The 20,520-nt window shown below is 43.1% G+C and overlaps 1 protein-coding gene across 8 annotated transcripts in view; it reads right to left on the bottom strand.

The window, feature by feature from the left end:
- The window catches only part of mark2b (MAP/microtubule affinity-regulating kinase 2b), a 51,625-nt gene that overhangs the window by 1,129 nt on the left and 29,976 nt on the right, over positions 1–20,520 (bottom strand). Inside the window, exons 10-19 of one of the 8 annotated variants that reach the window (XM_069159251.1) lie at positions 19,876–19,978; positions 19,596–19,708; positions 19,312–19,386; positions 18,945–19,002; positions 18,379–18,530; positions 17,088–17,182; positions 13,166–13,318; positions 7,363–7,629; positions 3,945–3,971; positions 794–829 (exon numbers count right to left, since the gene is read on the bottom strand). In XM_069159251.1, the coding sequence (XP_069015352.1) occupies positions 794–829; positions 3,945–3,971; positions 7,363–7,629; positions 13,166–13,318; positions 17,088–17,182; positions 18,379–18,530; positions 18,945–19,002; positions 19,312–19,386; positions 19,596–19,708; positions 19,876–19,978 (1,079 nt within the window). Of the gene's footprint in view, positions 1–793; positions 830–1,042; positions 3,642–3,944; positions 3,972–7,362; positions 7,630–13,165; positions 13,319–17,087; positions 17,183–18,378; positions 18,531–18,944; positions 19,003–19,311; positions 19,387–19,595; positions 19,709–19,875; positions 19,979–20,520 lie in introns of those variants that run through there. The other 7 variants (XM_069159253.1, XM_069159252.1, XM_069159259.1 and 4 more) reach the window with 7 other exon arrangements.

Here is a 20,520-nt window from a genome sequence, read left to right as displayed (position 1 = left end):
AGGAGGGAGGGAGGGAGGGAGGGAGAGAGAGAGAGAGGAGGACAAGAGGAAGGATGGAGGGAGATGAGAAGAGGAGAAAAAAAAAAGAAAGGGACCAGAGAGGTGGAGGAGAGGAAGGGTGAGGGTGGAGGAGGAGATGAGCAGAGAGAGAGAGAATTATTCTCCAAAAAAAAAAAAAAGTGGAGACAAAAAAAAGGGGGGGGGGGGAACAGAGAGGAAGAGGAGGGTGACGAGGTTGTGGAAATGGATGAAGACAAAAAAAAAAAAAACTTTAAGCGCCCCCGTGTGTGTTTGTGTTCACACGTCTCGCATCGCAAAGATGTGCACGTCAATTCTGACTTGTTTGTTTGTTTATTTCACGTGTACTTGCACACAAACACACATTTGGGTACTTGGATTCTGATTTTCCCCTCACACACACACACACACACACACACACACACACACACACACCCCTCATCATCATCATCATCATCATCATCACCACCACCACCACCATCATCATCATGCAGGTCAACCTCCACCCCGCCACTCTCTCCGTCTCTAGGATGCTACCATTCAAAGCTAATCGTCCCCCTGATTGGTTAAACCATCATCACCACCACCAACTAATTACACCTCCCGGCTCCGCCCACTTCTCCCCACCATTCACAACACGCTCAGATCATCTACGATTGGATTCCAGTCTACTGATTTGCAGTCTGCGGGGGGAGGGGGGGAAAGGGTGGGGGGGTATTTGTTGTTGTTGTTGTTGTTGTTGTTTTTTTTTTTTCCGGGCTGTTCTGTATCTCACCTGCTCCCCTCATCCCGACCCTCTCCCTCATACGGACTCCTCGGAGAAAATCAACACAAGTTTAGTCTTTTTTGTTTAAAGGACTCGGGGGACACATGTGGGTTCTTATAAACAGACAGGAAACAAGTCACGCCGCTCGCCATGCCCGCCTCCATCTTCCAATCCAGAGCCTTGATGCCAAAGAACAAATTCCACTCCCGACTGCTCAAGTTTACGGCCAAAGCACCCCCCCCCCACCCCCCACCCCACCGAGGACCCACAATGCACTGCTGTGGCAGCAGGTCAGGTAATGCCAGTCAGACGCTTTTATAACAGCTCCAACACGAAGCAGAGGTCAGCCGGTTGAAAAGATGGGTGAAGATTGAGCTCCAGCAAGAATGGAGGAGGTCTTTGCTAAAATATTAGTAATGTTTATTTTATTATTTAAGTTATAGTGTTATTTTAATTACCTATTAAATTAACTACACAGGTAATAGTTTATATTAGCGAGCTGACATTAGTCACACCTGCCAGTTAAAAAAGTACTTGCAAACTCGACTTAGTAAAAGCAAGCCAAGGTGGAAGCTGAAAAGAGCAACAAGCTGCAGGATGAATTAGAACGAGTTCATGAGCGAAAGAACAGAATATAAATGAACAGGTTCAAGTTAAAAGAACTAAAACCAGACAGCTCACAGTGTAATAGTTCATTTCATTGTGAACCAGGACTTAAGTCATTCCAACAGGTGGGAACAGAGTGGAATCCAACAAAGTGGAATGGAATGGATCGAGATGGAATAGAATGGAATAGAATGGATCAGGATAGAATGGAATGGATTGGATCAGGATGGAATGGATTGGATCAGGATGGTCGGCATGGTGAGGGCGAGTCCTGAGGCTAAAGGAGGTTAGGAGCATCAATGATCCCAGCACTGCGTTGAAACCTGTATTAGTAACACTGAACCTACACATAGGCTGTTTACAACACACACACACACACACACACACACACACACACACACACACACACACAGTAAACAACACATTAACTGCAGCCTATATATCATCCACCACACATAAACCCACTCTCTCTTACAGGTGCACACATGACTGAAAACACAGAAAAGACACTGAAGGAAAACAAGCGCACGACAAACAGACACACAAAGACAGAAAAGAGCAACACACATGCAGACAATGGGAGGAGAGGGACGAACACACAACATGACAAATTCAACAGTTCATGGTCTTAAGTTCATTCTGTTGCGGGCAAACTCATAATTCCCGTTTTGTCTTATTCAAAATAAAAACACATCATAACTCCTGCAACAGAAGCACATTTCAAAAATATAACAGGGGAAATGACAAGTGAGACACACAAGGATTTCTTAAATAATAAAATAAAGATGCGAACAATGTAAAATCATTTGTGCCATTTTGCATGCCCCTTTGTGATTCAACTGTGAAGGGATGCAGAATGGCTCCCGGAGGAGGGACACTGTGACATCAAGGGAAAAACGAAGGGTTGATAAATGATTGTTTGACTCCAAGATGTACCTAAAATCTAATCATATACTTGGCAGCATAATAACACATTTGAACCATATTTATTTTCTCCCTCTTATTTGCCAACCTTTATGATTTCTGAGAATCATTAAACATCTTAAAATAATTCCTGAAAGGTAGTTTATTAGTTCAGTATAATAATTAAATAGCATTACAACCTTCCACCAGCAGGTGGAGCAGTGGTCCACACTAAACAGGAAAACTGCTCTACCTGCTGGTTAAAAGCAACTAAAACACTATATAGTCAGTGTGTGAGACAAATGTAGAAGTTAAATGTGAGTTCAAGTGCAATATATAAATGTAAAATGTGTCAATGTGTGTTTGGCATTTGGATATAGTTCAAATATGTAGATGAACATGTAGAAAATGTGCACGTCTGTGTGTAACTGTTTTGGTATATCAGACTAAATATGTAAATATAAAATGTATGTGAGCATGAAGTGTCATCTGTGTGTGTGTGTGTGTGTGTGTGTGTGTTCACAGCATAAAGGTCTTTTCCAGCCAGAGTAGGTCAAAGCCATCCAGGTCTGTTGCTGCTGCTGTTAGAGAGCCAGTGCCAGAGTGAGGACAGGACAATGAATGGAAAGAAGAGTGCAGCCTCCAGGGAAAAAAAAAAAAAAAAAAGGAGTGCAAGTCTGAGAAACACTGCAGCCCCGTCCCTCCGGGGTCCTCTCCGCCTCTCAGCCTCCGTCCAGCCGGGGACTTCCTACTATAAACTACCTCCCCCGCTGGGATCAACCGACAACGCAACTTCAGTGGCCGAGGAACTTCTGATTATCAAACTAACGGGCGCCAAAAAAAAAAAAGGTGAGATGGGTGATGAGTTGGAGGGTTTGGTAGGTGGCGTTAGGTTGGATCGAGGTTAGCAGCGTTAAAACAGTCCTGGTTACACATCTATACGGAGATGACAACACCTGCTCTTATCACTTATCTCATATACTTAGAACAATGAGAACTCTGGTACGGCAGGTTTTATTGTATTTATTTACTATTACCTCACCGGTTTTTAATTTCTGGAGAGGAAGCTCTTGACTAAAGAAGGGCAGCTAAGGAGGGGAAAGGGTTAAACGTGGGACGGGAGCGTTCGGATGATAGATCAGCCATTAAGGCTTGACCTAAATGTGCGACGCCGCAGGGGGGAGGACGAGCTCACACACATTCTACCTGGAAAATAAATGGAAAAAAACGACGAGGATGAGGAAGAGGTGGGTGGGGAGGGACGATGGAGGGACGAAGAGGAAGACGGGTGAGGTGTTATTGTACTGCATGACGATGATGGAGTGAGTGAGTTAAAGTGAGTGAGTGGCTGGGTGAGGGGGAGGTTAGTAAAATAAATGAAATAAATTAATAAAAATGGGCCAAAACACGGCACTCAAAATGAAGAGGTTCAAAACAAAAAGGGGGCCAAACCACAGAAAAAAAATACAAAATAAGAGGAGAAAAGATAAGGCTCAAGGCACAAAAGGAAGATCTCAACAAAAAGCTGCACGAAACACCAAAAGGGGAGGAAGTATATATATATATATATATGTAAAATATATATAAAGAAGAGAATATACGTGGATATATATCAAGGGGTTATATATTTAACGTTGGGTATGTTGCCTACCTTCTCGGAAACCTGAACGAGAGATTTCTACAAAAACAAAAGAGGGATAAAGAAAGAAAGAGAAAAAAAAAAACGTATGTATAAAACTTATGTATTAATGACTTTCCTATTAAAAGACAAGCTGCCCTCTGAGAAGCAAACTTTAAAGCAAAATATCAGAAAAAAAAAAAGAGCCCAGACTGACTCGGGACCGAAGCCCAGCTAACATTAAACAACCAAAAATGAACAGCAAAAAGAAAATATCAGCGTTACTGCAGTCGACTTGCAGCATGAATGTGTTTAAATGTTGGAAGTATTTGGTGTGAATGTGAGAACTAATGTTAATAAATGCACAACAGAACACATCAGAGCGATTTCATGGGCTCTGTCGGAAAATACCATGTAGAGTCCCCCCCCGCCCCACCCCAACCCATCCGACATGAAATGAAGCATTCCTCCACATACAGAGTGGTCCTGGGTGATCCTGAAAAGAAGTGTTCGTGAGGTGAAAAGTTCAAACGTGATCAAAATTTAACACCCAAAAAAAAAAAAAAAAAAAAAAAAAAAGGAAGAGAGAGAGAGAGAGAAAGCACCTCCTATAAACACACAAAGACACACATCAAATGAAAAAGCACAAGTTAAGCGACAACTTAATCTTCAGCACACATTGAGAAACTTAATCTCCTTCACACAAACACACACGTGCAACACACCGGCGCGTTTGAAGGACAGACAAAACATCACTCTCCAGACCAGGCAGCAAAGTGCAGTGCGGAGGTTATGTGATATGTTAATAAAACACACAACTTTAGTGTGTGCGTAGTCAAACTGTACAAATGCAACACAATCTCTCTGTCTCCACCACTTCTGCTTCCTACTGGCACACCAAGTTGTGTGAAAGTGTGTGCGTGTGTGTGTTGTGTGTTGTGTGTGCTTGTGTGTCAAGGTGTCCCCACTAACGGTATTTATAGTTGAGGGAAAAGTGATATCTCCGGTGTAACCATGGATACTGTCGCCACGGAGCTACAGTATCTCTGAGTGGGAGGCCTGGAGAGTGGCTGTGCCTGTACCTCCGCCTCCTCCCTGCGCGCACGCGCACACGCACACGCACACACACACACACACACACACACAAACTCTACACCGTACATGACACTTGATCATTCTCAATTTCTGTCTTTTTTTAAGCTGACAAAAATCACTAAAAATACAACCTCATTCTTTCCTCTAGCTCCCTCCTCCACACACGTTGCAACACTTGAATGCAGAGTGAACGTCCGGGGTTGGTTGGTGACACAAGAGCAATGACAAAAGTCTAAAGCTTACCTGCTCCCCCAGCTTTTTATTCTCACTCGGACCCTCCTCTTTCAGACTCACTCGTTCTCGCCTCCTTATAAAACGCTGACGTCCTGTTACTTCCTCTCCTGTGTATCTTCCATTCTCATGGCGGCCTTTGTTAATATTCGTCTCCTCTCTGCTCTTTTCCTTTTCTCTCATTCTGACCCAGCTACATCAAAAGCTGACATTTAATTTGAAACAAAATGAAAAATTCTTTTCCGCCATTTCAGCCGACATAATCACAATTTTCCTCAAAGTGAATTTACCTACAAATCGAGTATCTTTACTAAATAATTTTTCTGTGGTTCTGCAGTACCATTTAAAAGGATCACGTCCGAGAGATTCTCAATGTGTGATAGTCTCTTCATTTCTAACACCAAAACCAAGGTTTCTCCTGTCTAACCAAAGCACACTGCGGGCTACATTCAGACTGCTGGTAGAAAACAGCCCAAACTGGATCTGAACTAATATCAAAGTCACACAATGACACAAACAAACTAACCAATCGAAGCAGCTGCAGACCAGCAACTCCTGTTTACTGCACAGTAAAATTACTGGTTTTGACAAAGGAGTCTGGTGGATACGAAGAGAGCGTTGACGGATACAACAACTTCAGTTTCTACGACAGAAAGGGCCATCTGATAGCACGGTAAAGCCGTAAAAATATTCTAAACATAGTGTACATCTGCTCATTCATTTGCTGGTTTCCACTGCACATCAACTTTCAATTAAACTGTAAATGCTGACTTCACCTGCCTCCACTTGTACTTCTGTGTCAAAGTGTTTTACACGTAGTAGCTTTGTTATTGTTCTTTTGCACATGTAGGTCACTTCAAACTGGAATCTGATATTGGCCACATTTAAAGGAATAATGTGAACAGTCAAACCAAGAACAATTGGATCTGATCAGGTAAATCTGAATTGGTCACTAAGGCTTGCAGTATCAATGTAACCTTATTCATCTGTGCCACAGAGAGTCACTGCTGTTCAAAAACTACCCATAACACATCTGTGAGCCACAACGTCCTTCACTGTGATGAACATGAGCCCTGTAGTTTATTGGAGTCAGTCCCACATACACTGTCCTCACTAAAAACTACAGACTCCTGCGGTTTTTCTTCATCATGTTGGAAAATCAAACTACATATCAGGGTACTATTTTTAAATGTTTACACTGTCAGTAGGCACAAACATAGCCGAGCACCACAGACAGAGCAGAGAAGTCGTAAAGTATTGGGAACCAGACTAACACACTGCTTTTTAATAGAAGGAAAATTATAGAACGACATTATCCTCATCCTCTTGTATTACCATTTATAATTATTTTTTTACTAGCATTATTAACCTTCACGTAAATCTTGTTGTGCACTTCGTGGCCACTTTATCTTATGTAGGTCAAAAATAACTAAAACCGATGCCGTTACTTATTCGTCATCAGCTAAAATCAATCAATAGAAATACCATTGAGTACCTGTATTAACAAAATAGTTCGATAAAAAAAAGGAAACTTCACTACCAGGGAAACTTAAGAATAAGTAAATAAACCGCTTTAGCTTTCAACCAGATACCCAATGAGAGCAGTTCAACTGCTGCAACCTGCACCATGAGACTGAGATGAAACCGAGGCCAGACATGGAACCACAACCAAAATTACTCCTCAGTCACCGCTGCTCCAAACAAAATTATAGAGAAGACACAGCTGCTCCCTTCCTCTCCCTTTCTACTCTCAGCAGAGTTCCAGATCAGCACGAGTTTAGTGATAGATGAGACCAGCCCCTTTAAAGAAACACGACATGGGCACACAGCACAATGGTCCTGAGAGGACGCGAGCACATAAAATGAGTCGTAACATAAACCCAGTCATTTTCTGGTTCAGACTGAAACCTCAGCGTGGCTCTAAACTGCACTGGTAGCTGGATAATAAATAGACTAGCTGCTATCACAACTGCTTCGTATTTACAGCCTTTCTCCTCCTGCCACATATCCTCCCTGTCCTTCTCGTTTTGCAACTTCCTTCCTCTGCTCTCGAACACTGCAACTACAGAGCATAACCTGAACTATTCACGTTGTACAGTTTTTCATGCGTTTCACCGTTACTCACTTGCGTACAAACTTGGATGTGAACTTGCTGAAGATCCCTGTGGCGCCGTGCGTCCTCCGGGCCTGGCTGTTGCCGTGCGACAGTGATGGAGACGCGGGCCCGCCAGGGTAAGCGGACCCCTGCTGGTCCCGGGCGCCCCGCTGCTGGCCTGCGTGGAACGTGCTGCGGATGCCCACCCCTCTGGAGAAATTGGTGCGGTCTGACACGGCAGCGCTGCTGATGTTGTGGGCAGAAGGGGAGGCACCGGGCGCCCGTTGTGGCGGGGCACTACAGAGGAGTGTGGAAAGACAAAAAGGAGCCGATTGGAGGGATGGATGGTGAAGAAGAGGTGATACAGAGGAGCGGGAGATGTAGGAGATGAGAGAGGTGGTCATGAAGAGGAGGAAAGAAGTGTGAAAAGAGTGTGGAGGGATAAAAGGTTGGAAGGTGTGATGAGAAAAGAGGCGGTGAAGAGGAGGTGCAATTGAAGATTTCAGAGTGACGAAGGTGAGACGGGAGAAATAGGGAGGATGGGATGAAACGGGAAAAGAGACGTGATGAAGACGAAAAGCGTGGGAGGTGATGCAGGAGGAGCAAAGTAAAAAGAGAGAAGATCAAACGGAGGATGGGAGTAAGGAAGAGGAAGGGTGTGGGAGAGGAACACAAAGTTAGACAAATAATGACTGAGGAAAATCCCTTCCTTCTTGACTTTAGTGTAAGGTCAGATGAGTGTCTAGTCTGTTCAGCTCATCCTGATGTTTCATTTAATCCCTCAAGGCGGCCAAGTCAGTGTTTAAGGACACATCAGGTCAGTGACACGCGAGCAAATACAGTTAATCCTCTTTGTCTCACCCACAGGGCAAAGAATCTCACACACACACACACACACACACACACACACACACACACACACACACACACACACACAATTTATTCACACTGATCAACATTTTTACCACAAGATGACATTTTATATATGAAAATCTGAGAAGTTCTTATTACTTGGATTAACGGGCATGTACGTGTACACCACACCTCCATCAAGAATATCTTTTTTTTTGTTTTGCTTTCTCTGAAATACTCTTTAGACTCGACATATAATCACTTATAAAAAAAGCTTTAACATAACTCGCATTAGGAACTCAGTCTGTAATTATAGCAGTATCTCTGCTTCTACGAATTACATCAGAGTCTCTCTTGCTCTGGGAAACAACATCAACTATCACCAGGCATCTTTCATCTTTATACATTTCCTTACTGCTGCCTTAAACTGGGGCTATTTTTTCTAAAGGGTCGATCACATGATGAGGCTTCTTTTAAAGTCTGCGTCAATAAATAATAAATATTTGTTATGAGTTCTTCACACTACAGACAAATGTTTTTTAACCACTCAGCCTCAGGACTGAGAGGCGGGTGTCATGCCACTGTGATTGCAACTCTCACAAGACGGTGCGAAAATCAAGATGGCGGCTCCCCAGCTGCTGGACAACGGACACAAACAATCTTCATCCTCTTCCCCCCAAAATCAACAACCAAGCAACCTGGATCCCCTTGAGGGAAAACATCGACCAGTGTTACAACAGAATCGGTACTTCAGAGAATTTCAGTCACTCCGCCAAAGACTAGAATACAGTTGAGACCAAATCGACGGTCTCCCAAAAGAAAAGAAAAATCGCGACAACACGTTGTCAAAACTATTTCCACTTGGCTCACATTGCAAAGGGGGACGAGGGAAGGATACAAACTCTCACCTTCTCAATTCACAATTTCCATTGAACCGTTAGCTGCTGCCATTCGTCACAACATTCACATCCAAGGAATCCAAACGCCAAACACGCGTCATAAAATAAGTCTCTATGCAGATGATATATTGTTGTTCGTATCAAACCCTCAGGTCAAACAATTTCACTTATTGACTCACACTCCAACATCTCGAACTACGCCAGCAACTGGAATAAATCTGCCATACTTCCATTACACAGAAACAGCTGGGACGTGGCAGCCTATAAACCACCCAATCCCTCTATGCTCAGATCACATCACGTATTTACGTATTAATATTTCCCCCAGGCTGTCAGAGCTGTTCGGACTCAACTTCACTCCACGACTTAAAACAATAAATGACGACCTGCTCCGCTGGATGAACCTTCCACTATCCATTATGGGCAGAATAGTAACCATTAAAATGACAATACTCCCCAAAATAACCCATCTATTCACAATGATCCCAACACAACCCCCCCTCACCTGGTTCAAATCACTAGATTCAATCATAAATAAATTCTACTTGAAAAGCAAAACCCCAAGAATTAAACTGGCCACTCTTCAAAAAACATTTTTACCATTACTCTCTGGCAAATCAACTTCAATACATATATAAATGGATCCACCCCAATCAATCAGACAACACATGGTTAGACATAGAACAATCAATATGTAAACACATTCAGATCTCAGACTTACCTTTTCTCAGCCAAACTCCATCCTTGTTATAAAACATCAACAATAGCTTTGACAGCCTGGAGGAAATTCCACAAAATCACAAACTCCACCCAAGAATCTCCTGATTTTACTCCCATCTGGAACAACCCAGATTTTTTTTTAAGTACCAAGTAACCACTTAACTTTTGCACAAGGACAACACAAGGCATCAAAGAATAAGCAGGACTCTCAGCTCTCCAATGCTGCAGGCGTGTCCGCTGACGGAGCTCAAACCAAGCCCAACCGTGGGAAAGGTGCAGCGTCTGAAGTGTCAAATACCACGACAACCTGGAAAATGGATGATTCCTCTGGCAGCTTTATTGGACTTGTAGAGACGAACATTTGAGCCACCGGAGCCAGAATTCAGTTGTAAAGAGAAGACTCGGACCTGCCAGCGAATCAACCTCGTTTCTATCGGTCAGCAACACAAGTGCTAAATGTTATTTCATTAGGTTTCTTCCATTTATGCAAGATAGCAGCATGTATTACTGACTGACATCATAACCTGGCCAAATAAAGTTAGGCTGTCTACAAATAACTGAACGTATTTTGTTACTTTACAAATGTAAAAGTGTGTCGTGTGAAACATTTTACTACATTTCTCAATGCAGAAGAAAAATGCTCCAACAAACAGTTTTGCGTGCAGGATTTCTGGGATAATTCCTCCATGTCAGCAGGTACAGCAGGATTCCTCAAAAATTCTGTTTTATCAGGCAAATGCACAACTGAAATAAAACAGCCCTGTACACTCCCCCTAATACACTCAGCGGTCAACAACAAAAAAACAAGACGGGGTTTTTCAGTCTCCAGTGAAGCAGTGTGACGAGCAGCTCGAGCACATCCTTTAATTTGCTCGAGTTGTCCGATGGATGAAAGGCAACGACACATGCAAGGACAGAAAAGCTGAATCAGGTAGTGAGGACCCGTGTGACATATTCTAGTTATGAAGATGATTTGATTGGAAGGACTTGATATTACTGAGAGGAAGCCTACTGTAGTGCTTTCCAATTGGTTTCAACATATGAAAGCTTTTCCATTGGCTGATATGAGAAGAGAGTCGCGGTGGCCTGTAGGCATCGAAAGCAGGCCCGTTATAAGGTGGATGCAGGCTGGTGTGTTGTCATAGTGTAGCTGAGCACACAGGAGAGTAGAGTGCACCTACTTCATACAAGTGAAGCCGTCAGTGTTCAGCATCACCTGCTTCGTTACAGCGCATGAGGACTCGCGCAGTAAAATATGTGAACAGAAATGAGACTGGGATTTGGAAAGTTTTTCAGACGGGTGTTTGGGGACAGCTGGATAAAACAGGGGTGGATGGGAGTTAAGAGCACAGACTACGTTCTGAGAAAAACTATTCCGCTCTCAGGGTACGGTCTAAGTGTTGGAGCGGTACCTTTTCTCCAGCGTTCCCAACCAGGTTCTGAACAGCCCAAGATCTCTGCTGCACGACGCATGCAACAGAACAAGACTTCTACAGAGAGCAGACAAAAGCACACACAGCCAGAGGGCCACCTTGACATTAACGCTGCTCAAAGTTGAGCCTGACATTTGAGGCTTTTTTCCACCACCCCCCAAAGTAGAAAACTGTCACAACAGGGGTGCGTGGTGTCCCCCTGTCTGTGTAGGCTGCATTATGAGTTCAGCCTCAGATCGTTTTTAAGGTAGCTGAGGAACATTTTCAAAACACCCTTCACCCCGTGTTGTGACACATTGCTGGCAGGGGAATGAAATAAAACTCAAAATATCAAAGTAGCCCTTGAAAGAGACACTGTCAAGCAGGGGAGCGGCCAACAGAGCAACACACACAAACCCAGACACGGACAGCAAATACACACACACACACACACACACACACACACACACACACACACACAAAGTTCACACAGATGACCACCAAGACTGCAAGTCAGTACCTGTTTTCATTTGTTCTAAGAGAGCTCAGGTTTTCCCAGGCGACTTTATATAAGTGATGTTTGAGAATAAAACAGAGGCCGGAGGACCAGTACACAGAACTGACATTCACTTCTACCAGCCAGGGAAAACCCTTCTGTCAACAAACACAACATATCAATGTCATAAAACCCAATGGAGGAAAATGTCAAAGGGCATACAAGAGATTACACAATATGTTTTCACATAAACACACAGAAACCCAACTACTCCATCTGTATTTTGTCTGGTTCTCCCCAGAGCACCTGCACATTTGACAGAAGCTTGTATAAAGGCTGGCCTGCACACGGGGGATCCATTATCGAGTTTCTTTTGGTGGAAACTGAATCCCTGCTGGTCCATAAATGGTTCTTCTCGGCATTCGACTGTTAAGTTTCCTGCCAGGAAACGTTAAAAAATAAAAACCACCTCTGCCGTGTCAGAGGAGACGTACAGTGAAAAACCTGCTCATCTTGTTCTGAAGCTCTGACGGTTCAGTTGTGGTCTGATGGCTAAATGAGAGGTTTGAAGGTGACTGATTGGCCAAAGACGAGCTACGTCAACATCTGCACACTTGTACAGCTTTGAGCCTCACAGTCCTCCTGCCTATCTGTTGCTGTAACTGCCGAGTCAACGATTGCTCGTCTTAAAAATGTTGGACATCTCACTGTGGTGATGTTGTAGTTGTAAATTATTATCAATAGGGATGTTGTTTTGCAACAGTGTTAAACTACAGGTGGCTAAATCTGTGCACATGCTACATAAAAAAATGAAGGAAAAGAAGTGTATAATTTTCACAGGTTAAATTTCTTAACGTCTCTTTTTCATTTCACAAAGTTCTTCAGTGTGTTGGCATCCTTTTTGTTTACTTTGTCCCTGCATTTTATTTGTTTTGATATTTCATTTCATAGTATAGACAATAACAAACTAAAATTTAATTAAACCATACGAGAACAAATGGCACTCAAAAATTTGTACAGTTCGGAAAACCTGTTATCGCTGCCCTGGGAACGTTGACGTGGAGGCCGTTGGCAAGCAGAGGAGTTTGTGTTAAGTAAAACAGCTTCTCTTTGGGGAGAAAAATCCGCTTCTTTGATCGATTTCACGATTTGCTCGGAAAAATATTGGCAGCCAGGTCACGGCTACGTGCCAGGATTTGTCAGTGTGTGAATAAAAGGTAATCAACGAGCTGTTTTTGTGGGAGAGAAAAAAAAAGTTGGCGTTTCCCCTTTAATTTAGCGGCGGTGGAAGTTTTCAGAGTCAACAAATCACTTTATCTTGTCTTCATCTCTCCTTTTTCCTCTTTGTCTATTTCAGGAAGGATGAAGATGTGTGCTGAAAGTGGCTGAGAAGGTGTGTTGGTTTGTGTGTGTGTGTGTGTGTGTGTGTGAGACAGAGAGAGTGGGAGACTTGCCTGGGCCGTGGTGCGTGCAGGTCAGAGGGGCATGGATGATTGGAGGAGGACAGGGACTTGTGGTGACGGGGACGCGAGGAGGAGGAGGAGGAGGAGGAGGAGAGGACGGCAGCGGCCGAGGCAGTGGAGGCGCGGGAGCCCGGTGTGTTTAGGCTGAGAGGGAAGGACGGGGAGGAAGAGGAGGAGTGCCCCGCCCGACACACACACACACACACACACACACACACACACACACACACACACACGGATGCGTATGTATGCAAGCACACCCACAAAACGTGAGGAACGCAGGAGACACACACCAGAACGACACACGAGCAGGCATTCACATGAACACAAACACAGCGGGCGGGGGTTGTGTGTGGGTGGGCAGGGAGGTGAGGTGGAGTATGGTTAGAAGCAGCACTTATTAAACACAAGTAAGGGGGAGGGGGAGAAGGAGGGGTTGGGGGAGAGAGGAGAAACACTAGAGGAAGAACAGAGGAAGGAGACACAAAAAGAGAGACAGAAACACGTAACAGCAAAAGGACACGAACAAAGAAGGAGAGTTGGTCTCTTTTAGCTGTAAATATTGCTTTATTGTGGTTTCACAAAAAGATCACAAACAACAATCAAAGGCTGACTGTGTTTGTGTGCGCCGCCTTCTTTTTCTGTAAAATCTACCTGACAGAAAGGAACAGAGCACGGGAGACCAACTCTGACGAACACGTTTCTATTGGCTGAGACAGACTGAATACACAAAGACACAAATGATGTAGATAAAGTCAGACAGAAAAGTGCAAAGCAATAAAACCCAGAAATTTACAACACGAGGACAGACTGATATTCCCCTCTCTTGTGGGCTTACGTATCGGAAGAAACATTATTCACACAGTTAATAGAGCTTGGGGACAAAAATAAAATGAACTCCAGTCAAATTGTTCTTATAAATTCTCTCTCAGTGAATAGATATCACCGTTTGGTTGTCAGAACATTTGCGTTTTGGGTTTTTCTGTATTATCTGCCAAATTTTCATCTTTTGTGAAGCCCAATGCATCAATGTTTATTACAAAGTGCTACATACGAGGGTGGATGGAAAAGTTCAGAGACGGCTCCTGTTATGCAGCGGGAAGCTACAACTTTAATATGCAAGTATTCCAAGATTCATCGCTTGATCAACATCAGTATCTGACCTCGCTCTCTCTCTCTCTAAAACAAACTGCATCAATTTTGATATTTAATTACTTTTGTTTTTTGCCAAATATTGACTGATTCCTGCAATTTAAATGTGAACAGTTGCAGGTTTTGACAGTAAACTGAATGAGGTGATATTAGGCCGAAATGAAACTGTTCACCATCATCTTATTGAATAACCACACTGACCTCTGAGTGCAAGCTCAAGCTTTTCTAGATTCGACCAGTCTCGTGATTTTTGCCTGTCAAGTGCCTGATCTTTCCCTCCCTAATCCTCGCTGGTTTTATTTCAACTGTGCACAATCTAAACTTTTTAGGTTAATTTATATACCCTAAAGTTTTCTGTAAAAAAAAAAAAAAAAAAAGAAAGAATGAACTTTGTTCTTTTCCTGAACCCTCTGTTAATCAGCAAGGTTGCTACGGGCTACAAAGCTGTGCACATTACTGACAGCTCTAACTTGACTTTACACACACACACACACACACACACACACAGTAAGGGACATCGCAGAGTGGTACCACAGAGAGACAGAGCGATATCTCAAGAGAGAGCAGAAGAATGAGCAATGAGAGAAAGAGGGACATTTACAGAGGTCGACCGACAGCTGCTAATTACACAGAAAACAAACAACATAGCTGAGAGTAACACACACACTCTTTCTGACAGGGATTAGCGCGGCTGGTGATGGAAAAATAACTGCATTCACTGGACAGCCCAGTGTGTGGCAAGAGCTTGAGCATGTGTGACATGTATGCCTGAACTTGTGTGTGTGTGTGTGTGTGTGTGTGTGTGTGTGTGTGTGTGTGTGTGTGTGTGTGGTTACTCCATGCGTGTGGATTTTTTTTGTGTATTTGTAAGCCTATTAGGAGGCGAGTACAGGGACCATATAGCGCCACTAAGAGTTAATATTCCATCACAAGTCTTTCTAATCTCCTTAGAAAGAGAGTGCAGAAAAAGAAAGAAATAAGAAGTAAGATTAATATAAAGACAAGAAAGGGGGGGAGAAAAAAAAAAAAAAAAAGGAAGCTAGAATAAAGCAAAGACAGGAGGTGTGAGGAAAATGTGAGTGACTTCGAGTCCAGAGGGACAAGAGCTCAGACGCAGATAAAAGACGACCAAATTAAGAAAAGGGCAGAAAGGGGGGAAAGAAAAAAAAAAAAAAAAAAAAAAGAGGGAGGGAGGGAGGGAGGGTGGGGTGTAACAAGTATAAAAGCCCAAAACTTCAAGCATTAATGATGGAATAAAACAAAGTAACTTTAAAAATCAAAGCAGATGACAACCACTAAGTTAGCAGAGCCTACCATAGCTAACAGACCCACAGTACTAACAGAGCAATGCCGTCTCAAATGACCACTTCGTCACCATGCAGTGCTTCGCCAACGGTGAATGTTAACAGGAATAAGATCCGTTTGACTAAACTGGTCAGATTTTACAGCCTGAACATGAAGTCAGGTTCATTTCTGGTGCTGTAAGGTGGTGCGCTACATCGGTAACAAGAGGGTCGTTTGAGACTGATACATGAACATGTAATAAAGCAGTATGAACCATGACCATGAACACGGCATCGTAGTGGGGATTATGGTTTGGCTGTAATGCTTATGGAAAAAAAAAAAAAAAAAAAAAAAAGCACACAAAGCATATGGCTGGTTAAGCATGAGTGATGTGCGCCGAGTAGCATGTGTGGACACGTATGAGCTGGGTAACACCAGACGTTAGCGCGCGCAGGAATTCACACCGCCGACGTTAACGGGAAGTTAAAATTATGGGCGCAGATGTATTTTTCATTTATATGTGTATATATGTTTAACATATTTATATGAAGTTATATTTTATATGAAGTTTATATACATTTTTTTTTTTTTTGTCCAGACTGGATTTGTTTAAAGTGTCTGAAGGAGAAAGTAGAGCTGGAAGGATCAAATTCATTGAGGAAGGGTGAAATGAGAAAAGGGAGGAAATATCCGACTCCACAATCCAGGGAAAGAAAAGAAAAACCTGACCTCTGGCTAAACAAAATGGCAGACTTTTCAGTTATTTGACTTTTCGAAAATAAATCCAACAAATCCCTCTTTTAGCTATTGATTACAGTAGTTTTATTGTTAATGTTGTACTTTTGCACCTGCTTATAAATGTAACAATTGATCGCTGGTTTGAAAAATAATGTTTCATTTACTGTGATACTTGGGGAAGTTTGAAATAAAAGGAAGTTTTTTTTACCAGGAGGAAAGAATTGAAAGAAATGTTGGAGTCTGGGAATCTGGGTTTCTGTGTGTCATAGTTTTCAAACCTGCATGTGTGAGTGCATGCGTCCGTGTGCACCGAACCCTCCTCTGCCTTGACTGGCCGGCCTCCATCGGACCATCGTGAGTAATCTGTAATCTACTGGAGGTTTGGCCTATATTCTTGAGAGAGAGAGCCTGATTTCCATGTCCAGGAGGGCTCACCCTGCCCTGGGGGAGGGCCGAGGGTCTCCCCGAGCCAGCTGGCAGAGCTCTGGAGAGTACCAGCCAAGGTCTGCGATTCAGTCACCGAGACAGCTGTGGCACTTTTCATTCACAAACCATGGTGAGTGTGTTTGTATTATGTGTGCATTGGTGAGGAAGCAGCGCTGCCTCACAGCAACTAGTTGGGTTGTCAATGACGACAAAGAGCGTATGAGAGAACGACTGTACGTGGGTGTATTTGCCCTCGTCTTTGAAAAAGTCTCTCATTTGTGATTGTGTGTACTTCCAGTGTGTGTCTGTGTACCTGTCCTTGCCGTTCTGGATGCCCTGGCCGAGCGTGGCTCTCTCAGTCAGAGGAGAGTTCCGACTGCGACCGGTACCGGTGGACAGGATGCTATTCTGCAGGGAGAGCGCAACGAAATAAAAAAATGTCAGAAGCAGTGAAATGATTGAAGGCTGGGGGAATGACATGAAAGGTGCCCTGGTATTCCTCCAACAGCCTCCAGCGAGCTCTCCAATCAGCAGGGCAGAGTGACTGAAATTACCAAACATTAATTAAATCTTCACTTAATTAGCCCTTCAGAGAATTTCCTGTGACAGTGTTTTCCTGCAGCTTGTTAAAAATTATCTGCAAATCACAATACAAATTTTTTTTTCTTATGAGCCAGAATTCATTAGTGTTAAACTCTGAAAAGATGCACTGAACATGGAGGAAGTTTAGCTGTGGCTCCACTGAGAACGGACTCCTGGCAGCGTTTACCAGACGCCTGACTGTGGCAGACGTGTACAGCACCACCTGGCTTATCGTGCTCATTAAACGGCGCGTAGCAACAACTTGTTCCATCCTGTACGCCATTTTTTTTTTTTTTTTTTTTTTAAACAAGAACAAACCGAACGATGTTAAAAAAAAAAAAAACAAGGCAATTAATGACCGATTTGGTGTTCCTTAGAAAACCACTGAAGTACTTTTCGCTGCTTCAGTGTCCGGGTCCTGTTAATGTTCATGCTGGCTCACTGTCCCACTGTCATGGATTGCTGAGACACCTGAACAGAACGACTACATCACCTGTGCTTTTCCTACTACAACATGTTTAAATGTCAGCTGTCAAACAGGTCCGATAGTTTTCCCGACACACCAAAATAAAAACTTTGTGACTTGGTGTGTATGATGATGCACAAACTGAACAAATCTAATAGACATGGCATCACTGAACAATAACACAGTAAAACAGACATGCAACGGCATCTACCCGAGATAACCTTGAACATGCTGCACACTTCCACTTTCCTATATCACAACAGACCTCTATAGTTTAACGGCCATTTCTTTTTATTGAGTTTAATTATTAACTAGCGTTTGATTTGAACTTTGGACCACACATGTTGATTTTAACTGCCAGAATGAGTTTCCTTTTGAATTTATCTGAAACTTTCCAGGAGATGTTTTTTCACAAAGGGGAAGCTGTTTGTTAACTATATAATATTCAAAGTGTATTTGTGTGTCTGTACCACGCCACACTGCTGCACCCGTTTTGTTTTTTTGATCGAACGTGAGTGTTGTAAACAGTGACAGCAGTGTGAGTGTGAGGTCTCACAGTGGAGGGCGTGGCGCTCTTCTTGCGGTCAGTCGAGGCCAGAGGGCTGGCCGGCACCTTGGTAGTGGAGCTGCCTGAGGAACCTTTCCTCCCAGAATCCTCCGCTGTAGACCTGTTGTCTGCCTGACCTCCCCTCTTGGAGTAGGAGGAGCCTAGAAAGAGAGGAGAGTTCATCAGACAGACTCTCCTTCTGCTCTGCTTCTCGTTTTTGTTGCTTTTCCTTTCATCACTCTCCTCAGTCTGACAACTTTCTTTCTTTCAATCTGCTGTAGCAACGCTCAACACTCAAAATGAATCTTCTGCTGCCTCCACTTCACCTTCTCTCCCTTGTTCTTTCTCCACCCCACCTTTAATCCAGCAGGCATCATGTCCACCCTGCTCCACACATCTCCATTACTCTTTAGTCCAATATCCGCTGAACCTCTCATTCTTCTACAATATTCTACAAGTGTCTAGAAAATAAATGCTCTTTTAAAAACAATACAGTATGCACTAAAAGCACAGTATTTTCTACTTAAACTTCTCTATTCACAGCCACTGTCTTTCCATTGTTCAGCTCCCCTCACCTTGGTCGGTGGCTCTGCGGTTCTGTGGCTTCTGGTTCGACGACACACTGCGCTGTACCTTAGAGAGGCAAGATGGACACGGGTCAGTGCAGGATACTTCAAATCTCGGTGTTAACAAACAGGTTGAGGTCTAAGTATGGGAGCCCAGACCTTTGTTTGGAGCCACTCTTCATCTATAGAGCTGTTCAAACACCAAAAACATTCAAAAGAAAGGCGGTTTTGCTGTACGTTGTGTTGGCCTATGGTCATGAAGCTAAAAATATTTTTTGGTAAGAACAGATGACCAATTCAGTGTTCTTGTGTCACTGGCTGGAGGTGGGGAACCTCATTATGCGTTAGCAGTAAACATTATATGTTCTCGTTATACCTTATGAGGCGGGGAGGGAGCATTTATGTTGCTTACATCACTTCCTGGCCGGGGCTTGATGCAACCTTCATCCAGCTGAGGGGAGAAACAAAACCGAGGTCTTAATACAAGTGGTTTGAGTTCAACAAACACAAAGGAGTAAAGACAGAGGTTTTTACAGTCAAATATAGAGATGACAGCAACTTGTATGTTCTGTGGCTTTCAGTACAACGTAGGTATAATATATAATGATGAAGTCATGACTCTAGAAAAGACAGCTGTAACACAACAAGACAACGTTGTACCTCAGAGTTCCTATAGTCCAGAAGCAGGTATGCAGCCATCACATCATTGTACTTCTGGTTCACCAGCGAGTCCTGGATCTCCTCCTGAGAGAATCCCATCTGCAGCATGATGTCTGCACACACAGCAAAGCCACTTTATAATTAGAACGGTGAACTCACTGTATGTCCTCGATTCTCCCAAAAATAAATCATTCTTGTATGTAACAAGAAAAAAACAACCATCTGTCCTCAGGTGTGTCTGTGTGTGGGAAAAGAGATTTAGTGTTTTTCCTGTTGCTACCTGTCCTCCTGGGGTCCTTATAATCTGGCTGAGGTTCGATGTAGGGTTTGAGTTCTTCCTCCTCGTGGCCGACATTCATCCACCGGTCCCTCATTATCTGCTGCTGGGAGCAACCCAAACAGACAGATACAGGGAGACATGAGTTGTCAATAAGGATAAAAGGGCAGAGGGGAGAAGGGGAAGGAGTAGGAAAGGTAAAGAGAGGAGGAGACTATTACTATTTATTCTGTTACTTATTTGACTTACGTTTACCTTGTTTTTCCTACTGTCAACATGAAAATAAATCTCCCTTAAGGACAGAAGTAGGAGTATGTCAATTAAGATATTACACTCAATAATATATTTGAAAATAAACATCTCCAGATAAGCTACCTTATATTCATCATCCTCAGACATGAAAACAAAGACAATCAACATAGACATGAATTAAAACAGCTTGTATCAGAAAAAAGCACTGAAGCAGGTGTGATCACATGACTCATTTCAGACACTACAGTAGCTGTTTTAACATGACAAGCAAAGGTAAAAAAAAAAAAGCAAAAAAAAAAAAAAAAAAGCATTATCTCATTAAGGGACGCACATAACAAGGCAAAGAAATGGGAGCAGAAACAGAATTTTCTACTTTCCTGCTATGAAGTAATATTT

The sequence above is a fragment of the Embiotoca jacksoni genome, unplaced genomic scaffold, assembly GCF_022577435.1.
Source record: "Embiotoca jacksoni isolate LCO1_2020_lvr unplaced genomic scaffold, fEmbJac1.0.p SCAF_24, whole genome shotgun sequence".
Lineage (NCBI taxonomy): Eukaryota > Metazoa > Chordata > Actinopteri > Embiotocidae > Embiotoca > Embiotoca jacksoni.
Note: the sequence above shows the minus strand (reverse complement) of the source record. Positions and strands in the feature narration are given on the sequence as shown.